At 43.3% G+C, this 26,264-nt stretch overlaps 1 protein-coding gene across 2 annotated transcripts in view; it reads right to left on the bottom strand.

Moving 5' to 3' along the window:
• The window catches only part of LOC129820215 (ribosome biogenesis protein bop1-like), an 87,264-nt gene that overhangs the window by 24,443 nt on the left and 36,557 nt on the right, over nt 1-26,264 (bottom strand). For both annotated transcript variants that reach the window (XM_055877223.1, XM_055877224.1), the window contains exons 4-5: nt 1,137-1,291; nt 879-996 (exon numbers count right to left, since the gene is read on the bottom strand). In XM_055877223.1, coding sequence (XP_055733198.1) covers nt 879-996; nt 1,137-1,291 — 273 coding nt within the window. The remainder of the gene's footprint in view (nt 1-878; nt 997-1,136; nt 1,292-26,264) is intronic.

The following is a 26,264-nucleotide window of genomic DNA, read 5'->3' as shown; positions in this document are numbered from 1 at the left end:
TGTTTGTACAGGTCCCCCGTGGGAATCTAACCCACAGCCCTGGTGTTGCAAGTGCCACGCTCTACCAACAGACACACGGGACCAAGTGACTCATCTGTCGCTTGCTTTGCAGTGATCGGTTTAGTTTATATGCTTCTGTAATACCACTGGCATTAACACGAGACAGAGAGCGAGAGCTGAGGCATTACATCCATGACACCATCTAGGTTCCAGACACTACAGCAGTGCCTTCACAATTCAGTGTGTGTGTGTAACCCAATTAAACCTCTCCAGCAAACCCTGCTTATTGCAGTAAAGGACAACTCTCTCCTCTCCAATTGTGGGTTCAAATACTACTTAAATTCTTTAACAGACTGAGCATTTGCGCCAGTCTGCCTGCAGTGCCAGGTGGACGGGGTGTGCAATTGTGGGACACTTGAATTGGTTCCATTGCAACAAGCAAGCTCATTCAATCACAGCTAAAGTACCTGAAATGTATTCAAATTGTATTTGAACCCATGTCTGCTTTCGACGGACTTGTTCCAAGTGGTGAAGAGAGCAGGGAGTGCAGACAAGGTTTGGGTTATGTTAGGAATATAAGTGGTTAATGGACTGAGGTCTAGTTTGCCCTCTCTAATGGCGGGTATGCTGTAGTCATTATCTACTCAGTCATTGAACAGAGCCACCAGCCGTCGACACGTCAAGTCAAAACTGGGTCATATTCCCTACACACCAAACAGGGGACGGACAAACTGAAACAGGGAGGGAATACTTCAAAAACTTTATCCAATAAGAAACGTTTGCCGTTGCAAAACGTTTTGCTACGTTTGGCCCTGATGAATAGTCTGCTTGGTGCCGAGCAGACTTGAGAGCAGTCATAACATGACCCGAGTCTTTACCTCGTACTCATTGAAGTTGACGTCGCCGAACTGCCCCTTCTGAAGGCGGTGCACGAGGTCCACCTGCTCGTCTGACAGACGGATGTCTGAGGCTGTCGTCTTGTCATGGACCGTACGCCTGGCGGAGATGGAGGGAGGGAGGAGGGAGAAAGAGAGAGAAGCCAGGTGAGAAAACAGGTATACACATCCTCTTTTGTCACAGAAGTATACGAGAGAGAGAGAGAGCTCATCTTCATCCTCTCCTCCTCCTCATCTCACCAGTAGTCTGGGTTCTCCATCTTGTCCAGGAACTCATCCAGTTCATCTTTGTTCCTGATGGGTTTAAAGATCTTCTTCCCGTCCAGGTTATAGCCGATGTGAGGGTAGTCCTGGTACCACTCCATGGGAATGTTGCCCACCGTGTTACGAATGTCCTGGGAGAGAAAGGAGGGAGACAGAGAGAAAGAGAGAACCGTGTCAATAACCGCGTCGAAAAACACTTGAGGACGAAATGTTTGTCTTAGCATTAGACAAGCTTGCACAAGGGCTGTTACAGTCCTTCATATCACTTTTCACATAACCCCTCTGGCCTAGTGGAATACGGTGTGGATAATTGTACTCTGGGAATAGAGTTTTTCTTTACCCTCATGAATAAACCCTCAGGCTGGACTGGCCTGCAAACACTCTCACCCTCATCATCCTTTTCCTCCATTCATCTATGAATGCTATTGGCTGGATGAGGCCTGGGACGGTAAGGTGGGTGGAGTACAGGGCCTGGCCTGGTGGGTGGTGTACAGGGCCTCGCCTGGTGGGTGGTGTACAAGGCCTGGCCTGGTGGGTGGTGTACAAGGCCTGGCCTGGTGGGTGGTGTACAGGGCCTGGCCTGGTGGGTGGTGTACAAGGCCTGGCCTGGTGGGTGGTGTACAAGGCCTGGCCTGGTGGGTGGTGTACAAGGCCTGGCCTGGTGGGTGGTGTACAAGGCCTGGCCTGGCGGGTGGAGTACAGGGCCTGGCCTGGCGGGTGGAGTACAGGGCCTGGCCTGGCGGGTGGTGTACAGGGCCTGGCCTGGCGGGTGGAGTACAGGGCCTGGCCTGGCGGGTGGAGTACAGGGCCTGGCCTGGCGGGTGGAGTACAGGGCCTGGCCTGGCGGGTGGAGTACAGGGCCTGGCCTGGTGGGTGGAGTACAGGGCCTGGCCTGGCGGGTGGAGTACAGGGCCTGGCCTGGCGGGTGGAGTACAGGGCCTGGCCTGGCGGGTGGAGTACAGGGCCTGGCCTGGCGGGTGGAGTACAGGGCCTGGCCTGGCGGGTGGAGTACAGGGCCTGGCCTGGTGAGAAATCCAGCAGGTAAAATACCTCAGCTCATTCCACAACCTCATTATACGACGATCGGAGTTATTAAACCAAATGAGTACAGTCTGAAAATAGAGATTCCTTTGTATGAGGAATGACACACATTACACACCCACACGCGCTCGCTCGCTCACACACACATTACACACGCGCTCGCTCGCTCACACACATTACACACCTACACACACACCCACACACATATACGCACAGCTGAAAGCTCTCAGAAGTAGTGAGCCACTCTTTAAAAAGTGGAGCATGCACCTGTGAGTGATTTCAATAAAAACACCCCTACCAGATCCAATTAGAAGGGGTTGGGCAGAGGTGGCACGCTTTTTCTCACAGCCAGCTGGGGAGACCCTCCCACACACACACTGTCCATCCTCAAAGCCCCCACAACACACACAGGGCATTGGCACCAACTCTAGCTCCAGGTGACCCTTGAGAGGTTGAGAAGGTTGTGTTGTTGCGACTATAGCAACGTGATAGTCAGGAAGCAGAAACAGAATAAATACTATTGTGATACTTCCTGCCTGGAAACACAATCTAACTGAATGGTCGTTAATGGTTGACCTCTATAAAAGGTCACCCTGCCTTGCTAAGTCCAGACCTCTAGAGAGCTATCCCATCACCTCTGGAGACAGAAGTACATGCTACTGCAAAAACAAAACATGTAGAATGGTTCTGTGGTGGTTCGCTAACTCTATGCCTGACCTTAGCCCTTCACCTAGCCTTGTCTCACACACAAAACTACACACTCAAACATGCACACACATTCTCCATATACACTGCTGCACTTCGTATGGGCTCCCGAGTGGCGCAGCGGTCTAAGGTGATGCATCTCAGGGCTAGAGGCATCACTACAGACCCTGGTTCGATTCCAGGATGTATCACAATCGGCCGTGATTGGGAGTTCCATAGGGCGGCACACAATTGGCACAGCATCGTCCGGGTTAGGGTTTGGCCGGGGTAGGCCGTCATTGTAAATAAGAATTAGTTCTTAACTGACTTGCCTAGTTAAATAAAGGTCAAGTGTTTTTTAAAATGTGTATTATTTACCCTGCTGACAGTCTGATATTAAATACTGCACTGTTGGGAAAGAGCTTGCAAGACAGCATTTCACTGTACTGTTTACACCTGCTGTGTCCTGTGCACATGATAAATACACTGATTTGATATACTGTGTGTACAAAACATTAGGTACACCTGCTCTTTCCATGACAGACTGACCAGGTGAAAGCTATGATCCCTTATTGATGTCACTTGTTAAACCCACTTCAAATCAGTGTAGATGAAAGGGAGGAGGCATGTTAAAGAAGTATTTTTAAGCCTTGAGACATGGAGGATTGTGTATGTCTGCTATTTATAGAGTGAAGTGTCTTTGAACAGGGTATGGCAGTACAGGTCAGGTGCACTGGATCCAGTGTGTCTACAACTGCAACAACGCTGCTGGGTTTGTCACGTGCAACAGCTTCTCAATATTAGGAAGTTGTTCCTAATCTTTTGTATACTCACTGTCTATCTCCCCAACCCTAGATAAGTTTCAATCTCTATGCCTAACCATAACTTTCAAAACTGCCGGTCGAACATCCACATCCAAAGACGTACGCAGCTAACTGCATCCCTCACATTGATGTAGCCTGGTTAGCACTTAGAACCTGAACTTGTAGTACTAAGTTAGTGGACCATTCACAACATGCTAAACTGTACGAGGCCCAGACCCTCCACTTTAAGCTACTAAACTGAGGAGAAGCGAATGAAAGAAGGACCAGTCAGCACCCCCCCCCACGACAGAGCCCGATGGTCAACTCCAACCAACCCCAGTCCCCCTGGCCTGTGTCACTGTCACCAATGCCTCCCTGCTTCACTGGGGCCTGGAAGACTGGAGGAAAGAGAGAGTGTAACGGCGCCAACGACAGACAAAATGTTCCATTTGACGAGCTCCAGAATCACACAGGCGACTTCTGGGCAAGAGAGACAGTGTTTCGGTCCGGGGGATCGAGTTTCACCAAAGAGTGGGCTCTCACCTCCTCCAATGCACCGAGAGAGGAAGCTAGCGAAGCAAATGAGATTCAACAAGATGGGTTAGATTTGTGATTTATGCATTACAAAATGATTTGATCCCGGGGTTGACAAGAGACACAAGGAGTTAGTACGCCAACAAGCAACGAGAATCAACATAAAACACAGAAGAATTGAGATTGCATACTCTACCATCACACACATCATCATGTCGCCAAGAACCATTCTTATATTGACCGCCGAGGTTATTAGCTGGCTTTACTCAATGTTTTTTTTTTAGCACTTACAAAAGGCTGCCTGTTGTCGCCTGGCAGGCTGCTGTTAGGATGGGATTTCAGGACTGAGTGTCAGACTGTGCTGATGGGAGTAACTGCTGGACTGGTCACTGCTGTGGGCTTGAGAGGACTTTGACTGTCACAGCTGGACAGTGTGTGTGGATGTGTGTGTGTATGTATGGACAGTTGAAGTCGGAAGTTTACCTACACTTAAGTTGGAGTCATTAAAACTAATTTTTCAACCATTCCACAAATTTCTTGTTAACAAACTACAGTTTTGGCAAGTCGATTAGGACATCTCCTTTGTGCATGACAAGGAATTTTTCCAACAATTGTTTACAGACAGATTATTTCACTTATAATTCACTGTATCACAATTCCAGTGGGTCAGAAATGTACATACACTAAGTTGACTGTGCCTTTAAACAGCTTGGAAAATTCCAGAAAATGATGGCTTTAGAAGCTTCTGATAGGCTAATTGACATCATTTGAGTCAATTGGAGGTGTACTTGTGGATGTATTTCAAGGCCTACCTTCAAACTCAGTGCCTCTTTGCTTGACATCATTGGAAAGATCAAAAGAAATCACCAAAAACCTCAGAAAAAAGTTGTAGACCTCCACAAGTCTGGTTCATCCTTGGGAGTAATTTCCAAACACCTGAAGGTACCACGTTCATCTGTACAAACAATAGTACGCAAGTATATACACCATGGGACCACGCAGCCGTCATACCGCTCAGAAAGGAGACGAGTTCCGTCTCCTAGAGATGAACGTACTTTGATGCAAAAAGTGCAAATCAATCCCAAAACAACAGCAAAGGACCTTGAAGATGCTGGAGGAAACAGGTATAAAAGTATCTATATCCACAGTAAAACGAGTCCTATATCGACATAACCTGAAAGGCCGCTCAGCAAGGAAGAAGCTACTGCTCCAAAACCGCCATAAAAAGCCAGACTCCGGTTTGCAACTGCACATGGGGACAAAGATCGTACTTTTTGAGAAATGTCCTCTAGTCTGATGAAACAACAATAGAACTGTTTGGCCATATAGGCCATTGTTATGTTTGGAGGAAAAAGGGGGAGGCTTGCAAGCCAAAGAACACCATCACAACCATGAAGCACGGGGGTGGCAGCATCATGTGTGGGTGCTTGCTGCAGGAGGGACTGGTGCACTTCACAAAATAGATGGCATCATGAGGAATTTAAAGTATGTGGATATATTGAAAAACATCTCAAGACATCAGTCAGGAAGTTAAAGCTTGGTCGCAAATGGTCTTCCAAATGGACAATGACCCCAAGCATACTTCCAAAGTTGTAGCAAAATGGCTTGAGGACAACAAAGTCAAGGTATTGGCCATCACAAAGTCCTGACCTCAATCCTATAGAAAAGTGATGGGCAGAACTGAAAAAGCACATGGAGCAAGGAGGCCTACAAACCTGACTCAGTTACACCAGCTCTGTCAGGAGGAATGGGCCAAAATTCACCCAACTTATTTTGGGAAGCTTGTGGAAGGCTACCCGAAACGTTTGACCCAAATTAAACAATTTAAAAGGCAATACTACCAAATACTAATTGAGTGTATGTAAACTTCTGACCCACTGGGAATGTCATGAAATAAATAAAAGCTGAAATAAATCACGCTACTAGTATTCTGACATTTCACATTCTTAAAATAAAGTGATGATCCTAACTGACCTAAGACAGGGAATTCTTACTAGGATTAAATGTAAGGAATTGTAAAAAACTTAGTTTAAATGTATTTGGCTAAGGTGTATGTAAACTTCTGACTTCAACTGTATGTATGTATGTATGTATGTATGTATGTATGTATGTATGTGTGTATGTATGTATGTGTGTATGTATGTATGTGTGTATGTATGTATGTGTGTATGTATGTATGTGTGTATGTATGTATGTGTGTATGTATGTGTGTATGTGTGTGTGTATGTATGTGTGTATGTATGTGTGTATGTATGTATGTGTGTGTGTATGTATGTATGTATGTATGTATGTATGTATGTATGTATGTGTGTATGTATGTGTGTGTGTATGTGTGCGCGTACACAACTTTCTAAACGGTTCACCCGATATGGATGACAGTCGGCACTTTACCTATTCATTGTATCATTTCAAATCCAAAGTGCTGGAGTACCGAGCCAAAACAACAAACGTGTCACTGTCCCAATACTGTTGGAGCTCACTGTATTAAAACTTTACAAATTTCCTCTCAGGTTGATTTATTCTTTACAGTGTTTCAGCTAGTGTGTCACAGCTAGCCCAGCCAAACCAGTGTCTTAATGAGATGACAACATCAAACAGACACCTCAGCATTCTCACAGATCTTACAATTGAGTGCAACTTGACACCCCTCGTTTTCAGTAAGACCTGCTCTTAAAGAGGTCCTTCTGACCCCCTTCATTTCCAGGGTGTATCCGTGTGTGTGTGTGTGCGCATGTGTGACCACCTCCCTCAAGACTGGGGCCACACCATTTCTACCACACCTTTGGGTAAGTCAACCAGCCTGATCACTGTACAATCATGACTATTATCAAGTCATCTATCATACGAGAACAGAGAATGTTTAGCCACCTCTATCTGTAAAAACATGATGCCAACACTTCTCGCAGGCCTATGGGGAAAGACACAACATTCCCACGGGGGGCCAGTACAAAAAAAGTATGAATGTATGTACTTGTAAGTCGCTCTGGATAAGAGCGTCTGCTAAATGACTTAAATGTAAATGTAAATGAGGACGGGTGATGAAAACTTGAAATAAGATAGGACCAAAAGGCCAATCATAACTGTATCATGACTTCTATGGTACTTGGTTCAGCTCCCAGTAATGGTATAGCGTGCTTCCAGACAAACGGATGCATCCAAAACTCAGCTAATCCAATGGTTTTCAATGACAGCAATATGTCTGAGGAATGCAGCACTACCATCCAGCGGTGTACTTGTTGTATGTGTTTTTTTTGGACTGAAACTTGTCTCAGGAAGCAAAGGAAAAGCATGAAACAAACAACCACGCCAACCTGGTTTTAGAATAACAACGGTCAAGAACTTGAATGGGACAGCATTTCCAATAAGAATAGCATTGTATGCGTGCCTTCATCCACAGCGCTGATTATGCTGACCATGATGCCAGGCCGCCAGGGCTCATGGCTGACATGGTGGTACAAAGCCTGCCATAGACAGACCAACAGACTCTACTAGGTCCCAAAACCTCAACCATCAGAAAAAGAGAAGACACTGAAAGAGAAGAAACTGAAAGAGAATACACTGAAAGAGGGAGAATGAAAGAGAGAAAGAAATGAATGGTAATCATTCAATACACAGAGTTCCCTAATCTGTTCCCCCCTTTGGTTAGGGCCCCCAGCCTGCAGCTTTGGTTAGGGCCCCCAGCCTGCAGCTTTGGTTAGGGCCCCCAGCCTGCAGCTTTGGTTAGGGCCCCCCTTGGTTAGGGCCCCCCTTGGAGGGGTAAGCTGGTGCTGCTGTCAGAGAGCAGACCAGCTGCGGTTGGTGGAGGAAAATCCAGGTCTGTCTCTCTCTCTCTCTCCATAACGAAGGAGGGAGCGCGTCTCACTTTTTCCGCTCCTTTGTGCCGCTGACCTCTTCCTCCTCACAGTGGCTGGAATTCCTTGGCTGCAGGAATAACAGATTGCAGCATGGAATGTGGGTAAGAGCATGACTTCATCCTTGATTACAAATAGAAAAATATGCTTTCAGGTATTTTTTGATGGTCAAGGCACCTAAGATAATTTCTCCCCCCTCACCATTGCTTGTTATCCTAGTGGCTTGTCACCAAAAGCACTCACAAACTTCTACAGATGCACAATCGAGAGCATCCTGTCGGGCTGTATCACCGCCTGGTACGACAACTGCTCCGCCCACAACCGTAAGGCTCTCCAGAGGGTAGTGAGGTCTGCAGAACGCATCACCGGGGGCAAACTACCTGCCCTCCAGGACACCTACACCACCCGATGTCACAGGAAGGCCATAAAGATCATCAAGGACAACAACCACCCAAGCCACTGCCTGTTCACCCCGCTATCACCCAGAAGGCGAGGTCAGTACAGGTGCATCAAAGCAGGGACCGAGAGACTGAAAAACAGCTTCTATCTCAAGGCCATCAGACTGTTAAACAGCCACCACTAACATTTAGCGGCCGCTGCCAACATACTGACTCAACTCCAGCCACTTTAAAAATGGGAATTGATGGAAATTATGTAAAAATGTACCACTAGCCACTTTAAACAATGCCACTTAATATAATGTTTACATACCCTACATTACCCATCTCATATGTATATGTATATACTGTACTCTATATCATCTACTGCATCTTGCCATCTTTATGTAATACATGTACCACTAGCCACTTTAAACTATGCCACTTTATGTTTACATACCCTACAGTACTCATCTCATATGTATATACCGTACTCTATACCATCTACTGCATCTTGCCTATGCCGTTCTGTACCATCACTCATTCATATATCTTTATGTACATATTCTTTATCCCTTTACACTTGCGTGTATAAGGTAGTAGTTGTGGAATTGTTAGGTTAGATTACTTGTTTTTATTACTGCATTGTCGGAACTAAAAGCACAAGCATTTCGCTACACTCGCATTAACATCTGCTAACCATGTGTATGTGACTAATAAAATTTGATTTGATTTGATTTAGTGGTGACAGTCTAGCGCAGTCAGTGTGCATTTGAAGGTCACTGATTGATAGTGCTCTACAGATCAACACAAATGTGGACACAGAGGATGGCCAAAAAGCAACTGAAAGTGAAAGCTGGAAGGCAAAGTAAAATCACTACAGTCCACCAATATTGGAATAGTCTAATGTGACCTGTTTCAGGAAGCTAGGCGTATGGCGCATGTCACTACTTCACAGGAGAGGCATTTGAAAAAAAAATGTTTTAATCAAAATGGCAGAAACGCCTTCTGGAACATGCACACTTTGATGTGCCTTAATAAAAAAAAATGGTATTCCATCTGTAAATACGAATAAAATGGTTAAATTACGAGCCTAGTTGGTTTAGCCACAGAAAAAGACAGGAACCTAGACATGATTGAGATAATGGCTGGGCTGGAAATGCCGGGAGAGGAGTTTGGATTAGTCTGCCATGTAGCATGCTTCTGTCTATCATGTGAGCTGCTCAGTACGTGTTGATAGTCCATTCTACTGCAGCGTTTTTTAAAGATATAACGTTAGCCATTGAGAACTACTAACGTTATGCTACTTTTCTCAAAAACATTGATGCTCTGAATTTAGCAGGTGCTATCAACAGATCAGTTGGAAAAAGTTGTGATGGGCTACTTTCTGTACACCCCACGGTCAGTGTGAACTGAAGTGACTTGACGACTGGCCCAACAAGATGTAGCTACAAACAACGCGGTGTTAAATGGTTCCAGTCTGCTGTGAAGCGTTCATCCATGAAAACGGGCAAGACTCTAGCTACATTTTTCAGAGAGTATAAGTTTCTAATTTTGTCAGAAAGTTGTTTTCATGGCAAGTTAAAGCGTACTGTTACCTAGCTAGCGAAAGTTAGCTATCTGGCTTGCTAGCTAAGGTTACATGTATGATCTAAGTTGTAATATTATTTGAATCAGACAGCCATTTGCATTACTAGCTATAGCCTAATGTTCGCTTGATAACATTGAAAGTAGGTGCTTATTTTTAGATAGCTGTAGTACGAATCTGCAGGTATGACAATGTTTATATTGGTGGTAGTAGGAGTTGGGATTATTCCGGTTCATTGTTTAGCTAGATAGCTACATGTCTAAACAAGAGACTCCACTTCACCAGATGATTACATGACCCATCAAGTTAGCGAGGTGCGTCTGGAGGTGATTACAGCCATCTATTGTATTTCATGAACATGAATGTCTACAGACAATAGTGACCCATCCATTTAGCTAGATGTGGCTAGAGATTGTCAGAGACAATAGTGACCCATCCATTTAGCTAGATGTGGCTAGAGATTGTCAGAGACAATAGTGACCCATCCATTTAGCTAGATGTGGCTAGGGGTTGTCAGAGACAATAGTGACCCATCCATTTAGCTAGATGTGGCTAGAGATTGTCAGAGACAATAGTGACCCATCCATTTAGCTAGATGTGGCTAGGGGTTGTCAGAGACAATAGTGACCCATCCATTTAGCTAGATGTGGCTAGGGGTTGTCAGAGACAATAGTGACCCATCCATTTAGCTAGATGTGGCTAGAGATTGTCAGAGACAATAGTGACCCATCCATTTAGCTAGATGTGGCTAAGAGTTGTCAGAGACAATAGTGACCCATCCATTTATCTAGATGTGGCTAGAGATTGTCAGAGACAATAGTGACCCATCCATTTAGCTAGATGTGGCTAGGGGTTGTCAGAGACAATAGTGACCCATCCATTTATCTAGATGTGGCTAGAGATTGTCAGAGACAATAGTGACCCATCCATTTAGCTAGATGTGGCTAAGAGTTGTCAGAGACAATAGTGACCCATCCATTTATCTACATGTGGCTAGGGGTTGTCAAAGACAATAGTGACCCATCCATTTAGCTAGATGTGGCTAGGGATTGTCAGAGACAATAGTGACCCATCCATTTAGCTAGATGTGGCTAGGGATTGATTATAACATTTATTTTTCATGACCCATCAATTTTAAAAACAAGTGTCTGGGTAATCATCATCTTATAAATATAACATATTTTTATCTGGACACATTCTGTTTTTGATATTGCTACCATCAGTGGTGTAAAGTACTTAAGTAGTACTTGAAAGTATGTTTACTTAAGTAGTCTTTTGGGGTATCTGTACTTAACTATTTATATATTTTTGACTACTTTTACTTCACAACATTCCTTAAGAAAATATTTAACTTTTTACTCCATATACTTTCCTTGACACCCAAAAGTACTCGTTAAACTTTGAATGCTTAGCAAATTCACGCACGTATCAATCGACCATCCCTGGTCATCTCTACTGCCTCCGATCTGGCGGGCTCACTAAACACACATGCTTCGTTTGTAAATTACTGGGTGTGTTGGAGTGTGTCAAATCAAAAGTCCCTGGCTTTCCGTAAATAAAAATATGGTTTGCTTAATATAAAAGGAATTTGAAATGATTTACACTTTAACTTTTGATACTTGAGTATATTTTAAACCAAATACTTAGACTTTTACTCAAGTAGTATTTTACTGAGTGACTTTTCCTTGAGTCATTTTCTATTAAGGTATCTTTACTTGTACTCAAGTATGACAGTTGGGTACTTTTTCCACCACTGGCTACTATGCAATTAAACATTTCACTGTACCGTTCACACCTTCTGAATCCTGTGCATGTGACAAATACATTTAGATTTTATTTGATATAGTGTGTGTTTACCAGAGACGGTAATGTGAACAACAACATGACCTGCACCAAAGTCAGATTAGGATAAAGGCCAAGGACTAGATAGTGTATTTTTACCTGGAGTTTTTCCTTATTATAGGCTACTACTTTTACCACTTTTCATCTTGAAACCTTTTGTTGTTTACTACACTACTCACTCTGTTTAGCACATGGCCTCACATGTGAATCCTTAAAGAGATGGGTGGGGCTTAAGAGGGTGTGAACTACACAGAATGGGTGTAGACAAAGAGCTCTTTAGTAGGTATACCAAAAAATTCAAGGGGGCAGAAATTACTTTCCCATTGTTCCTCACCTGCAGTGTATGATATACCATCTATAGCTCCGAGTCTCTACTTTTATCCAATGTAGAAAATAATATTTCAAATTTTGCTACATAGGACCGAATCCAGAAGGTGGGTCACAAATAGAACGGTGGGCACATAGAGCTACCATTTTATAAGGGATGTGGATGGAACAGGGGCCTAGGGAGTTCTTAGGGAAATATGAGAAATGAGGCATCTGAACAAACAGAATACAAAGTATGAGGACCAACATGATGGGACAATTTATATAACAGTACCCAGGCTTCCTCCCAGTCTGTCTAGCTGATAAACAAGAACACATTTGGTTTGTATCCCTTTTGACGACTTAACGAGGGCTCATTCCCACCGTCGCCATTTTCCTGTTGGTCTAAAACAAAAAGATGACTTACTTATACTGAACAAAAATATAAAATGCAACATGAAACAATTTCAACTATGTTACTGAGTTACATTTCATATAAGGAAATCAGTCAATTGAAGTAAATTCATTAGGCCCTAATCTATGGATTTCACATGACTGGGCAGGGGCAGCCAGGCCCAACCAATCAGAATGGGTTTCCCCCACAAAAGGGCTTTATTACAGACATGAAACAGAAGTATTTCTCAGCTGTCCGGGGGACTGGCATCAGACAATCCTGCAGGTGAAAAAGCCAGACATGGAGGTCCTGGGCTGGCCTGGTTACATGTGGTCTGCGGTTGTGAGGCTGGTTGGACGTACTGCCAAATTCCCTAAAACGTCGTTGGAGGCAGCTTATAGTAGAGAAGTTAACATGCAATTATCTGGCAACAGCTCTGGTGGACATTCCTGCAGTCAGCATGCCAATTGAATGCTCTGTCATAACTTAAGACATCTGTGGAATTGTGTTGTGTGACAAAACTGCACATTTGAGAGTGGCCTTTTATTGTCCCTAGCACAAGGTGCAGCTGTGTAATGATCATGCTGTTTAATCAGATTCTTGATATGCCACACCTGCCAGGTGGATGGATTATCTTGGCAAAGGAGAAATGCTCACTAAGAGAGATGTAAACAAATGTTTGCACAGAATTTGAGAGAAATAAGCTTTTTGTACATATGGATAATTTCTGGGATCTTTAATTTCAGCTCATGAAACATGTGACCAACACTACATGCTGCATTTCTAGATTAACACTAGAGAATCAAATCACATTTTATTGGTCACCGAATACAACAGGTGTAGACTAACATGAAATGCTTACTTACATGTCCCTTCCCAATAAAATGTCAATCATATTTGCTAAGGAGAGTGGGTGTGGGGTGATTGATTTAGGATTTACAGTAGAGGAGGAGATGCATGTCTGATTTAGACACTAGAGAAGCAGAGTGTGTGTATGTGTCTGATTTAGATTACATTAGCGGACGAGGAGACTTTTCTGTGCATTCTTGACTAAATCCCAGGGTTCCTTTCCTCTAGTCAGACAGAAATGACATCACTAATGTACCCATTATTCCACTAGGCAGAGGGAGAAAAAAAACTCCATATTGCTCACTCACAACCACTTATTTAAATGGACTATAACCTGAGTCTGTCTAGACAGAGGGGGGAAGCAGACTGGCTCATTGCTACCAAATGCATCAAAGTGCTCCAATGAGCCTCTCTCTTCACGCCTACTAGTGCTTTCCACAGAGTGAGCACGGCTCCAAGCCAGAGTGAAGCTGAAGGGCCCTTGGAAAAACAAAAACAGCTATAGCAACTTTTATATACACTGAACAAAAACATAACTGCAACAATACGTTTTTACCGAGTTACAGTTCATATAAGGAAATCCGTCAATTGAAATAAATTCATTAGGACCTAATCTATGGATTTTACATGACAGGGAATACAGATATGCATCTGTTGGTCACAGTTACCTTTTTTATTTTTTGGGTGTGGATCAGAAAATCAGTCAGTATCTGGTGACCACCATTTGCCTCATGCAGCGCGGCATCTCCTTCGCATAGAGCTGATCAGGCTGTTGATTTTGGCTTGTGAAATGTTGTCCCACTCTTCAATGGCTGTGTGAAGTTGCCTGATATTGGCGGGAAATGGAACACGCAGTCGATCCAGAGCATGCCAAACACGCTCAATGGGTGACATGTCTGGTGAGTATGCAGGCCATGGAAGAACTGGGACATTTTTCTGCTTCCAGGAATTGTGAACAGATCCTTGTGACATGGGGCAGTGCATTATTATGCTGAAACATGAGGTGATGGCGGCAGATGAATGGCACGAAAATGGGCCAGGATCACGGTACCCGAAATTGCCATCAATAAAATGCAATTGTGTTAATTGCCCGTAGTTTATGCCTGCCCATACTATAACCCCACCTCCACCATAGGGCAATCTGTTCACAATGTTGACATCAGCAAACCACTTGCCCACATGACAACACACACGTGGTCTGCGGTTACGAGTCTGGTTGGACGCACTGCCAAATTCTCTAAAACAACTTGAGGCGGCTTGTGGAAAATAAATGAACATTCAATTCTCTGGTGGACATTCCTGTAGTCAGCATGCCAATTCCACGCTCCCTCAAAACCTTAGACCACTGTAGCATTCTGTTGTGTGACAAGACTGCACATTTTAGATTGGCCTTTTATTGTACCCAGCACAAGGTGCACCTGTGTAATGATTGTGGTGTTGAATCAGATTCTTGATATGAAATGTTCGCTAACGGGAAAGTAAACAAATTTGTGCACAACATTTTAGAGAAATAACCTTTTTGAGAGTATGTAACATTTCTGGGATATTTTATTTCAGCTCATGAAAACATGAGACCACTACACATGTTGCTTTTATATTGTTGTTCAGTATAGTTTATAGTGTTATCACAATCAAGAGCATCAACCTTCTGGCTAGTAGAGCATTAGATATACAGACTAGTAGACCAACATGATTATCTGTTCTATCGTGTAAACAATTACATTGAACTGTATTGATCCTTAGGGGGAAATTAAGTGGTCAGTGGTGCCATCCTGAATCAGACAGAGGTGAATTTGATGTCAGAGGGGGTCATGACCTTTAGGCTCTCATTTATCTCTGCGATGGTAAGACACTACACACACGTACATTGAAGTATTGTTGTATGGTGGTATTATACATTTTGTATTGTAGATATGTAGTGGTGTAATACATGTTATATGATGTACTGTTTTCTTTTATGTGTAATTTAAGTGCCTTCATGTGTTAGGGCCCCAGGAAGAGTAACTTCTGCCTTAGCCGCAGCTAATGGGGAACCCTAATAAATACAAAAATACTAGCCTATTACTCTCACCTTCTCTTGTTCTATCTCTGCGATGGAAAGACACTAGCTTATCACTCGTCTGAAAGAAGGAATGACAATCTAAGGTCACAGGGATGGCTGATGTCTCAGTCCAGTCAGTCCTTCCTCCAATCCACTGTGTGTCATAGGGAATGAATCAGCCCCGTACCCAATGACTCAGTGGAACTAGCAAATCATCAACACATGTATGTGACTGTCCGTTAGAAATATCTCAGTCTGAAGACTCATTCAACATTACTGTTCAGTCTAGCTCGGGTTGCACAAGTCTGGCTAAAGGTTTCCTGATTTCAATCTTAATCCCCCCTGATTCCAGGAATCCTAAGGCCAGGATTTCATGAAAATCTTGTAATTTTGGAATAAATGTTGAACTCTACCTCTAGCCTACATACTATGTCTAGTGAAGAACGAAGGTCTGTCTATCAATGAGACGGAGGTCGGAGGGATAGTGTTTCTGTCTGCAACAGAGCCACATCACTAGACAGAAGAAAATTCCCTTTACCGTATGACCCGAAACCAGCAAACCTCTTTAGCTACCCTCCTCTCCCTCCCTCGCCAGGCTGCTGTCACTTGGGACCACTAGTCTGGAAGTTGTTTTTGGACCAGGAGCCACATTCCTGGAACACGTGCAGCATTCCCGGCTCTCCGACAAGGCTAAATCCTGGAAGCTGAATTTTTTTGATTGAGAATTCTCGAAAATAGCTTCCCTAAAAATAAAGGTGACTGGACTGTAGGTAACTGAGACAAACTGGTGAACAAACTCTGGCTGGGTACAATAGTTCCCGCTTGACATCACTTCTTCCCAACAACTCACCCAAGTAAAAGTCTATTTCTCCTTTTGGATCCTGTAGGCTGTAGCCAGACCTGCTGAGTATAGCAGAGTAGAGGAGCCTGGAGTTTAGACGAGTGGCTCTGCATATGAGAGATGCTTCTGCTGGTCCCTGGAGAAAAGTCTAAGGATTCTCCCGGGGGTGTCCCATCCCCTCCCATCTCTCCACCCCTTCCCAAGTCTCTCCCCTAAGAGGATGTAGCCGTGTAGCCGAAGCAGGTTTAGCCATACGCTCTGCTCCAAGACGTTCCCTCTGCCATTGTCACAGCCCTCCGGACCGCTGTCTGTCTGTCGCAGTCAGAAACACACGTCTGAACATGGCCGCCCACTGCTACTTCACTGTAACAGGTCTGTTTGATTTATCTCTCCACTAAGTGATTTCAGACACGCCTCAGTCATTGTGCAAGCCAGTGACACTGTCCAGATGACTTATTAGCAATAAAAACACCACTCAGCAAGTGGATCCATTGGTTCCCCAAGTTTTTTGGACATCATTTTTTAAACCTTTAAATCAACAGGGATGTCAGAGACTAAAGTCTGTCTATTTTGCAAGTGAGCCCTGCACAATACAAAAACAAACATCAATTGGCAAGTATAGATAAATATACCATCCTCTCAATAAAAAAAAAAGGTCCTGCAGCTGAATTTAGTTGATGATCCATTAGTCTAGTGGATCCATTCATAAAACATTAGATTGACAAAACTTCGTTCTGGTTCAACAAACAAATTGTTAAGCTGACTTTAACTACTATGGAACTCAACTGATCCTGCAGACAGTTTCTCAAGTCCAACCCACTGGTCAGTGTTTCTGCACTGGGAAAAAGTTCTGGACCAACTGACATCATGGTTCTGGACCAACTGGCGTCATGGTTCTGGACCAACTGGCGTCATGGTTCTGGACCAACTGGCGTCATGGTTCTGGACCAACTGGCGTCATGGTTCCCCAATAACGACAGGGGCACATCATGATAACCCAGATAAGATGGATGTTCTGAGAACTAAATTATCCCATGAGAGTGTGTCAAACTAAGCTGCTTTCCTGATTTAACACGTAAAAAAAAAAAAAAGGACATATAGGGTGGAGGGGCCCATATGAAAGACAACAGGAATCAGGACCAGGCCCCTAGCTAGCTAATGCTTTCACCAGCTGACGAGAGGGTGGAGGGTGGATGTGCCGGTTTGTGTTGCAGGTTTTGCGGTCCGGGTTCCCTGGGCCCTGTACAACCACAGAAGTCTATTAGCAAAGTGTGTTTGATATTTCAGACGTTTATGTCTGTCAGAGGCTGAGGAGAACGAGACCCTCCGGGGAACAGAGGAGAACGAGACCCTCCGGGGAACAGAGGAGAACGAGGCCCTCCGGGGAACAGACAGAGCTGCTGTCTTACTGGTTGTCAAGTGACAGACAGTTACTGTAGAAGACAGACAACCATAGAGAAAAGCAAGTCAACAGCATTAAATCATATCCACATTATCCTACTAAGACATAAGTGGTGTTTTTTTTTAAAGACAAAAAGCTATAATTTAGAAGAAACGACTAGTCTAGTACTGTAGGAATGTTACATTAGGCCCTAAACCTGTAAAAATCAGTGAGGCAATCTTTTGTGAGAAATTACACTGGTCACTGAAAACATTTATAAAGTATTAATAAACAACGCTCGCTAAAGATTAGGGACAGCAAAAACACTTAAATGATTAGTAAATGGTTCATAAACGTGGGAATGATGATTTTTTTAAAAAAAAGTTATAAATGGCATATTATGGACCCTTAAAATAAAGTTTTCCATGCCCCCATCTGATCAAACAATAATGAAGGTCCTCGCTCCGCAACACTACGCAGGCCTGATGGAAAACCAACCACACATTTCTGCTCATTTTCTTTTCAATGACCGAGACAACTTTATTAGATGGGGAGGATTTGTTAATTCAAAGCCACTGCTTGAAATTGTCCCCTTTTATTTGTATTTTAACAGGAATGTCATAAAAAATGGTTTTAAAGGGACATCATCACATGCATTGCTCTTTAGTCTTCCGATCACGCTCCTGTGGCCTTCTGATGAGAACCATGACCATCCGTCTCCACCTCGACCGCGCCTGTGACCATGTTATCCAAGCATTCAGGATGAACCGGAATGGCCTTGGATGTGGTCTCTATGCATTTTTAGTCTCCTGATCTGCCTGTGCGTTCTGTCATTACCTGTCATGACACATTTAAACTTGTATTGCCTATTGTGAATAACAGCCAGTAGGCTAGGCTGCACAGTCACATGCAACAGTTTTTATTGACTGCAGTGTCCGTAATATAAAGAAAGGCCTGTATGAGCAACTTTAGTTGGGATTGGATGGATTAGAGCGAAAAATTGCTCCGATGGCTAGGAACGGTTGGCCATCTTGTTCACACACAAAAAACGAGTTAAATGAAATGAACTACATTTAATGATTTATTGGGGCAATTTATATTGTATAAGCAATATGAGAGTACAGAGCTTTAAAGTTTGCAAAGTGTTAGAAAACTTAGTCCTGACATTTTCAGATATGATTTATAATTGTGTCTGCGGCCTCCATGTTTTTTTTCTCTTCCCAGTTGCTGAAGTGGGCCTAATTATACGGGCACTGCCAGGCTGGTTGGTTTGGGCAGGTCCTCTTTGGTCAGTTCAATTGACGTCACACATACAGTAGCCATCTATGGAAATGCATTGAAGCTGAAGATTATGTACATTCATGGTTACTTGGTTTAGCTACTCGGCTACTTGGAGATATGGCTGGTTTTCCGCCTGGATGCAGATTGAGCCTAGTCTTGGACTGAAAAGCAAATGGAAAAGCTCCATTAAAAAGTTCACTTAAAATGGGTAGCAGTTGGAGCCCAGCTACTTTAGATGGGCGCTTTCTGAAGCCCATTCTTCAGCGTATAGCTAGATCTAGTCACTGGGAACAGGCATGTGCAGACACAGCAGCCTGCCTCAGCCTCCTCCTCCCTCCACAAATGTAGGTTTGCATTTCCCTCTAATGGGATCATTTATAATCCCAGTAATCTTTACTCTACTAAAGGAATCTAACCACCCCTACACTTTCCACTCAGCCCATCCAGAACAGGATGATGCGCCTGCTGAAAGAACATGTGCAAACGCGTGTTACTGTGTGTGCGATGTGGCTGTGTGTATTATAATGTGTGTGGAGTGCGCCTGTGCGATGTGTGTGTGTTGCGTGTGTGTGTGGCTCCTGTGAGTGGCAGCAGCACGGAGCCCATTAGAATTGTCGCTTACAGCCACCACTAAACAGCCTCTGGAAAATGAAACTGGAAAATGACCATGGAATAATATCCCAAAACCCAAGAAGCATGCATGAATAATACGTAAAATCAACACGGGCCTAGAACACTCCAGGGGGAAAAGATTGTCACATTACTACTTCTTCAGGTCCATTTAAGGGTCTGGTGCCTGCAGCAAGCAAGATCCTTCTGGTAAGAGATACGTTGCTGCAGTTTAGACAGACGAACACAGTGATGCTACCTACATGTATCACTGAAATATGAAAACCTCCACCATAATTCATCTCCATGACTGAGCCATTTAGCTGTGCTTTGAGAGTTTGTTTCAAATTTACTCTTGAGATCTCCACAATATATTTTGCAGAGGAAAATTAATGAAGTGTGACTTTGGGTCCTTGAAAAGGCGCTATAAAAATCTATGTTATTCTTATTAGCCTCATCTTAATTGAATAAATGTAATTCCTCGGTATGATAGCTCATAAATACATGTTAACTAAATAAAGCCAGCCTAAGGTTAAAAAGATACACTCTTGATCATTAAACTGTTCCATGGGTGACTGGACAGAACACATCCAGACGATTAGGTCCAAATGTGGTCCCCTCTTCTCCATCTCTCATTATTACTAGACCTTTGGACCAACAGAACTGAGCAGTATTGCTCTGGTTCCCTTGTATTTCCAGCCTGTTTATATGCTTAATGGATTGTAAATGTACCCGAGAGAAAACACGCCATAAAAGAAAGAAAAAGGGTCAGAAAAGAACACTTTAACGACGGAAAAGCAGGAGTAAGAACAATTTCAAACTCGAGAACAAAAGGTCCGACCTAATTGCATTTTTTAAGCAATTTTTTTCCAGGGGTTTGAACTTACCTCGTCCCCATTTAATAAATGAATTGAAGTCATGGTTTGTTGTGACCCTAACAGGTTCTCTGCCGTCCCACTCTGTATTTTATAAGCGCAGCTGCTCTCGCCGCTATGTCGTCTGGGTTACATTAGGAGCAGTACTGAGGCTGAGCCGGGAGACTGAATGTGATACAGCCAAGGCCCTTTACTCGGCTCTGGCCCGTCCAGACCAGACAGACACCCACAGGTCCAGCAGCCCACAAGAGAGAGATAGAGGAAAGAGAGAGCACGTCACACCGGGCGGCAGCCTAAGCCTCCTCTCTGATGGGCCGTTTGGGGCCAGCTGTGGTCAGGCACGGGGGAGAGTGGGAGTCGTATCCGACTCCTGACAGGACTCTGGCCTGAGACAAACCCACGCGAGGGGGCTGGTGTCTGGCTAGAGGGAGGGAGGGGGGGGGGGGGGGGGGTCGGTGGCGGGGGGAATGGAGGAGGTTGAGAGTGCTTTCAACAGATGGGGGACTGGATTAGATGTTGCACCGTGGAAGAGGAGGTTATGGAGCTAATGACTGTCAGATGGCAGACTGACTGTATTTCCCCTTTAAGGGGGAAGGAAAGAGTGGGAGGGCCGCTCTGTGACAGGGAGATAATAAGCATTGTCATTTGTTACTCTGCATGTCAGCATTTATGAGGTAACAAAACGAGACATCTGAAGAAGAGGACCTAAGTAGGGCTACAGAGCCTCAATGAATGCCGTCACGTTATGAGACGATTCCTTCCCTTGTTAATTGAGTGCTGCCAGATAAATGGCCCTCTGTCTGTGACAGCAAGACGGGGGGGGACGACGACATTAGCTCAACCCTAAAAAGAGATCATGGATTGTATTGGTTAAATGAGAAACTTCTGAACTTAGTTACTCATGAACTGAATCATATGCTACAGAGATGACTGCAGTCAGACCACATGCATTTGATCTGATGTTGGTCATCGATTGCCAGTTTCAAGCACTATGAATCCATCAAGAGGATTAAAAGATGCATTCAGCATTCTGAATAAATGGTGCCCATTTCTCTTTACTGTAAAAACGATCATAAATATTTAGTGCTGAAAATTTGGAGTGAAAAACATTCACGATTTACGACCTTGCTTGTTTGGGGACCCACTGTTAGACATATCTCTGTCAAAATAAATTGCAACGAACAAGGGATAGAAAATATAAAAATACCTCAATCGTCATTGACTTATAGCCTACTTATCTTCATGGAATAAGACTAATACTGTATTTCAGCCTATGACGGCAAATTGATACTTTTTAGTCTGCGGAGAGCATTATAAAACGTTGACTGTTAAATCCATTCTATTTCAAAATTGGTTTCACAGGGAAATAAAAAACGAAATCAGACAACTCAAGATTTTATTCCAATTGCTTTGACTGAGAGAGAAAAAAAAGGAACCGTGTATTTGGAACAAGATGTCCTCTGGATTAGCCCATCTTGTTCCAAAGATGTCCTCTGGATTAGCCCATCTTGTTCCAAAGATGTCCTCTGGATTAGCCCATCTTGTTCCAAAGATGTCCTCTGGATTAGCCCATCTTGTTCCAAAGAGGTCCTCTGGATTAGCCCATCTTGTTCCAAAGAGGTCCTCTGGATTAGCCCATCTTGTTCCAAAGAGGTCCTCTGGATTAGCCCATCTTGTTCCAAAGAGGTCCTCTGGATTAGCCCATCTTGTTCCAAAGAGGTCCTCTGGATTAGCCCATCTTGTTCCAAAGAGGTCCTCTGGATTAGCCCATCTTGTTCCAAAGAGGTCCTCTGGATTAGCCCATCTTGTTCCAAAGATGTCCTCCGGATTAGCCCATCTTGTTCCAAAGATGTCCTCCGGATTAGCCCATCTTGTTCCAAAGATGTCCTCCGGATTAGCCCATCTTGTTCCAAAGATGTCCTCCGGATTAGCCCATCTTGTTCCAAAGATGTCCCCTGGATTAGCCCATCTTGTTCCAAAGATGTCCTCCGGATTAGCCCATCTTGTTCCAAAGATGTCCTCCGGATTAGCCCATCTTGTTCCAAAGATGTCCTCCGGATTAGCCCATCTTGTTCCAAAGATGTCCTCCGGATTAGCCCATCTTGTTCCAAAGATGTCCTCCGATAAGCCCATCTTGTTCCAAAGATGTCCTCCGATTAGCCCATCTTGTTCCAAAGATGTCCTCCGATTAGCCCATCTTGTTCCAAAGATGTCCTCCGATTAGCCCATCTTGTTCCAAAGATGTCCTCCGATTAGCCCATCTTGTTCCAAAAACCGTCTAATCAGAGGACATGTTTCAACACGAGGAAAGTGTTAATTTACTGCTGTAAATTAGTAGAAGCATCCCTTCTTTAATAACACATTACAACTTTTTCTTCCAACCATTACAGTAGACAACATCTCTCTATTGAATTCAGGAGTGGACATAAATATGAAATCTTGAAATGCCATTTTATGTCAACCTTGTTAAAACAAGTTCACTTAGCAGTGACATTGACAAAACGATAAACATCTTACCTAAAGCGCTAATGAAATTTAGAAAATAGGACTTAAAATGGACAGCAGGCTACATTGTACGTTCAGTAGGAGAAGCCAGTAAGGGGTTGTCCCTGGTAGAACTAGGTTAATACAAAGAATTAGACAAAAGGAGCGTCACCATCCTTCCTGGAAATGACCTCTCCTCTATAGGCCAGCAGCCCTGTTAGACTCCAAGTCACATCAGGAAGAGGCTGACGGCACAGGCTCGGCGGCTCAGACCAAGGGGGGAACCAGACTTGCCATTTAAGTGGATTTACGGCATCCCCAAAACCAGAACGGCTTGGGGTTTAAGGGTTTTTTGAATCACCATTATTAAATTGAATATCAAAGCCATCAATTTGTGAAGAATTGTTAAGACAGACGAAGAGAGACCACATCATTAAATAGGACTAGTCAGACTAGCCGTCTAGCCCTGAACCGACAGACCGGTATAAAGGATATGAATTATAAGGACAAAGGGAGAGGGCTGGTCACAAACTTTAGAATATTCAGACAAGATTAGAATGTTTGGTTTGTCACTTGAAGGACTTCCTTAATAATTTAACCAGTGAAATTCATTTTATATTCTTTCAACTGACACAATTGAAAGCAGTTGGATGATACCCCTGGGAAAGAGTTAGAAAGTACTGGGCACATCCGAAGTTAATGTTTGTTACCAAACATTTCGTAACCCTATGAGAATGACCCTGTCAACCCTTACAATCTGTCCCAGTCTGAATGTAAACATTACGTATAGTACTGTGAGTAATTGAGAATTTTCACGCTAGAAGAACAATCTGTTTAATGCCCGTCTGGTGTCAGTAAACAGGGAAAAAAAATCTCTGGGGCTTCTGGAACATTAAGAATTGGTTTACGTGAGTTCAAATTGCTTTCAGTAATGAGGAAACATAACCATCCTCAATGTTTCAACGTCCAATCACACAAACAGCAGGGCCGACCTCTGTCATTTACAGTAGATCCGGAAAGTATTCAGACCTCAACTTCTTCCACATTTTGTTATGTTATAGCCTTATTCTAAAATTGTTACAGCCTTATTAAATAAAAAAAATCTGCAATCTATACACAATACCCCACAATGACAAGTGAAAACAGATTTTTATAAATTTTTGCAAATGTATTAAAAATAAAACACAGAAATACCTTATTTACCTAAGTAATCAGACCCTTTGCTATGAGACTCAAATTGAGCTCAGGTGCATCCTGTTTCCATTGATCATCCTTGAGATGTTTCTACAACTTGATTGGAGTCTACCTGTGGTAAATTCAATTGATTGGACATGATTTGGAAAGGCACACACCTGTCTATATAAGGTCCCACTGTTGACAGTACATGTCAGAGCATACACTGTCAAGTCTCTGAATGTCCTTGAGTGGCCCAGCCCGAGCTCGGACTTGAATCCGATCGAACAACTCTGGAGACCTGAAAATAGCTGTGCAGCGACACTCCCCATCCAACCTGACAGAGCATGAAAGGATCTGCAGAGAATAATGGGGAAACTCCTCAATTACTGATGTACCAAGCTTGTAGTGTTATACCCAATAAGACTTAAGGCTTTATTCGCTGCCAAAGGTGCTTCAACAAAGTACTGAGTAAAGGGTCTGAATACTTATGTATTCAACATAAAAACCTGAAATCACATTTGCAAAAAAAAAAATCAAAAAACCTGTCTAAAAACATAAAAATAAAATTTAAAAGAGAATACAGCTGTAATGTAACAAAATAATGAAAGTCAAGGCGTCTGAATACTTTCCGAATGCACTGTATTTGTGCAAACCTAACAATGAGTCTTGAGAACGGTTCTTCCATTCGTCTTTCTGCCACAGGATGATTCAGTGACAAACAGGTGTGCTAGGCAAACTACCTGACCTATAGTCCCTCTGGACCAGATTGTATATTTTTGCTTCAAGCAGCATGACTAAATGGATCCAGTCCGGGTTAACAGAGGAACTCATAAATGAGAAACAACTCACTCCCACCCCAGTGTGGTGGAACCAGTATAGACACAGTAACAGCATCAGTCTTGTGGGGGTTGGACCTAAACTAGAGGAGCTGTGTAGACACGGTGACAGCATCAGGTCTTTACAGTGGGAGTAAAGTCCTTTCACTACCTAAATAAAACACCAAAACAAATCACTCTGTCATAGGGAGGAAAACATTGACGGAGGAAGAGATGGAGTTGAACGATGAAACATTGTCTAGCTAAGTAAGAGGTTTCAACTCCTAGCTTGACTGCATTGGGGATAATTTAGGGGCTATGCCCCAAATTTAGGGAAAGAAAAAAAGATGAGGAAAGGGGTTCCCACTTTGAACCGCTGACATTTAATCCATCTTGAACTTTGCAGGATTTTTATGGGCTTCTTATGAGACACCCGGTGTGTGTCCAGCTCACACACACAATCTGTCAGTAACAGAGAAAGCCCAGAGCAGCCGTTCCTCAACAAAACAACCTGATTCCCTCGTTCACGCACTGGTTTCAGGAAGATTTATTTGTATTTTTTATTTTTTTTAACAGGGCGTTTCCCGAGAAGATCCAGTATTGTAAGGGTTCAATCAGGAAGATCCAGTATTGGAAGGGTTCAATCAGGAAGATCCAGTATTGGAAGGGTTCAATCAGGAAGATCCAGTATTAGAATGGCTAAAGCTGCATTTTGTAACTTTTTGGGCAACCTGACCAAATTCACATAGAAACGTGATATCAGAAAGTATCCATACCCCTCGACTTATTCCACATTTTGTTGTGTTACAGTATGAATTCAAAATGGATTCAATTGATTTCTCGCTCTCACCCATCTATATCCATAACGACAAAGTGAAAACTTGATTTTCTAAATGTAAGCAAATTTATTGAAAATGAAATGCATAAATCTCATTTACTTAAGTATTCGCAACCCGGAGTCAATACATGTTAGAATCACCTTTAGCAGCGATTACAGCTGTGAGTCTTTTTGGGTAAGGCTCTAAGAGCTTTCCACACCTGGATTGTACAATATTTGCACATTATTGGTAGGCAGCCATGTTCAAGTCTTGCCATAGATTTAAGGCGATTTAAATAAGTCAAAACTGTAACTAGGACACTCAGGAACATTCAATGTTGCTTGTTAAGCAACTCCAGTGTATATTTGGCCTCATGTTTTAAGTTATTGTCCTGATGAAAGGTGAATTTGTCTCCCAGTGTCTGTTGGAAAGCAGACAACCAGGTTTTCCTCTAGGATTTTGCCTATGCTTAGCTGTATTTCGTTTATTTTTATCCTTGCCATACCTAGTCCTT

Source organism: Salvelinus fontinalis, chromosome 22 (assembly GCF_029448725.1).
Source record: "Salvelinus fontinalis isolate EN_2023a chromosome 22, ASM2944872v1, whole genome shotgun sequence".
NCBI classification, from domain to species: Eukaryota; Metazoa; Chordata; class Actinopteri; order Salmoniformes; family Salmonidae; genus Salvelinus; species Salvelinus fontinalis.
The sequence above is the reverse complement of the archived record's forward strand: the minus strand, read 5'-3'. Positions and strand labels throughout refer to the sequence as shown.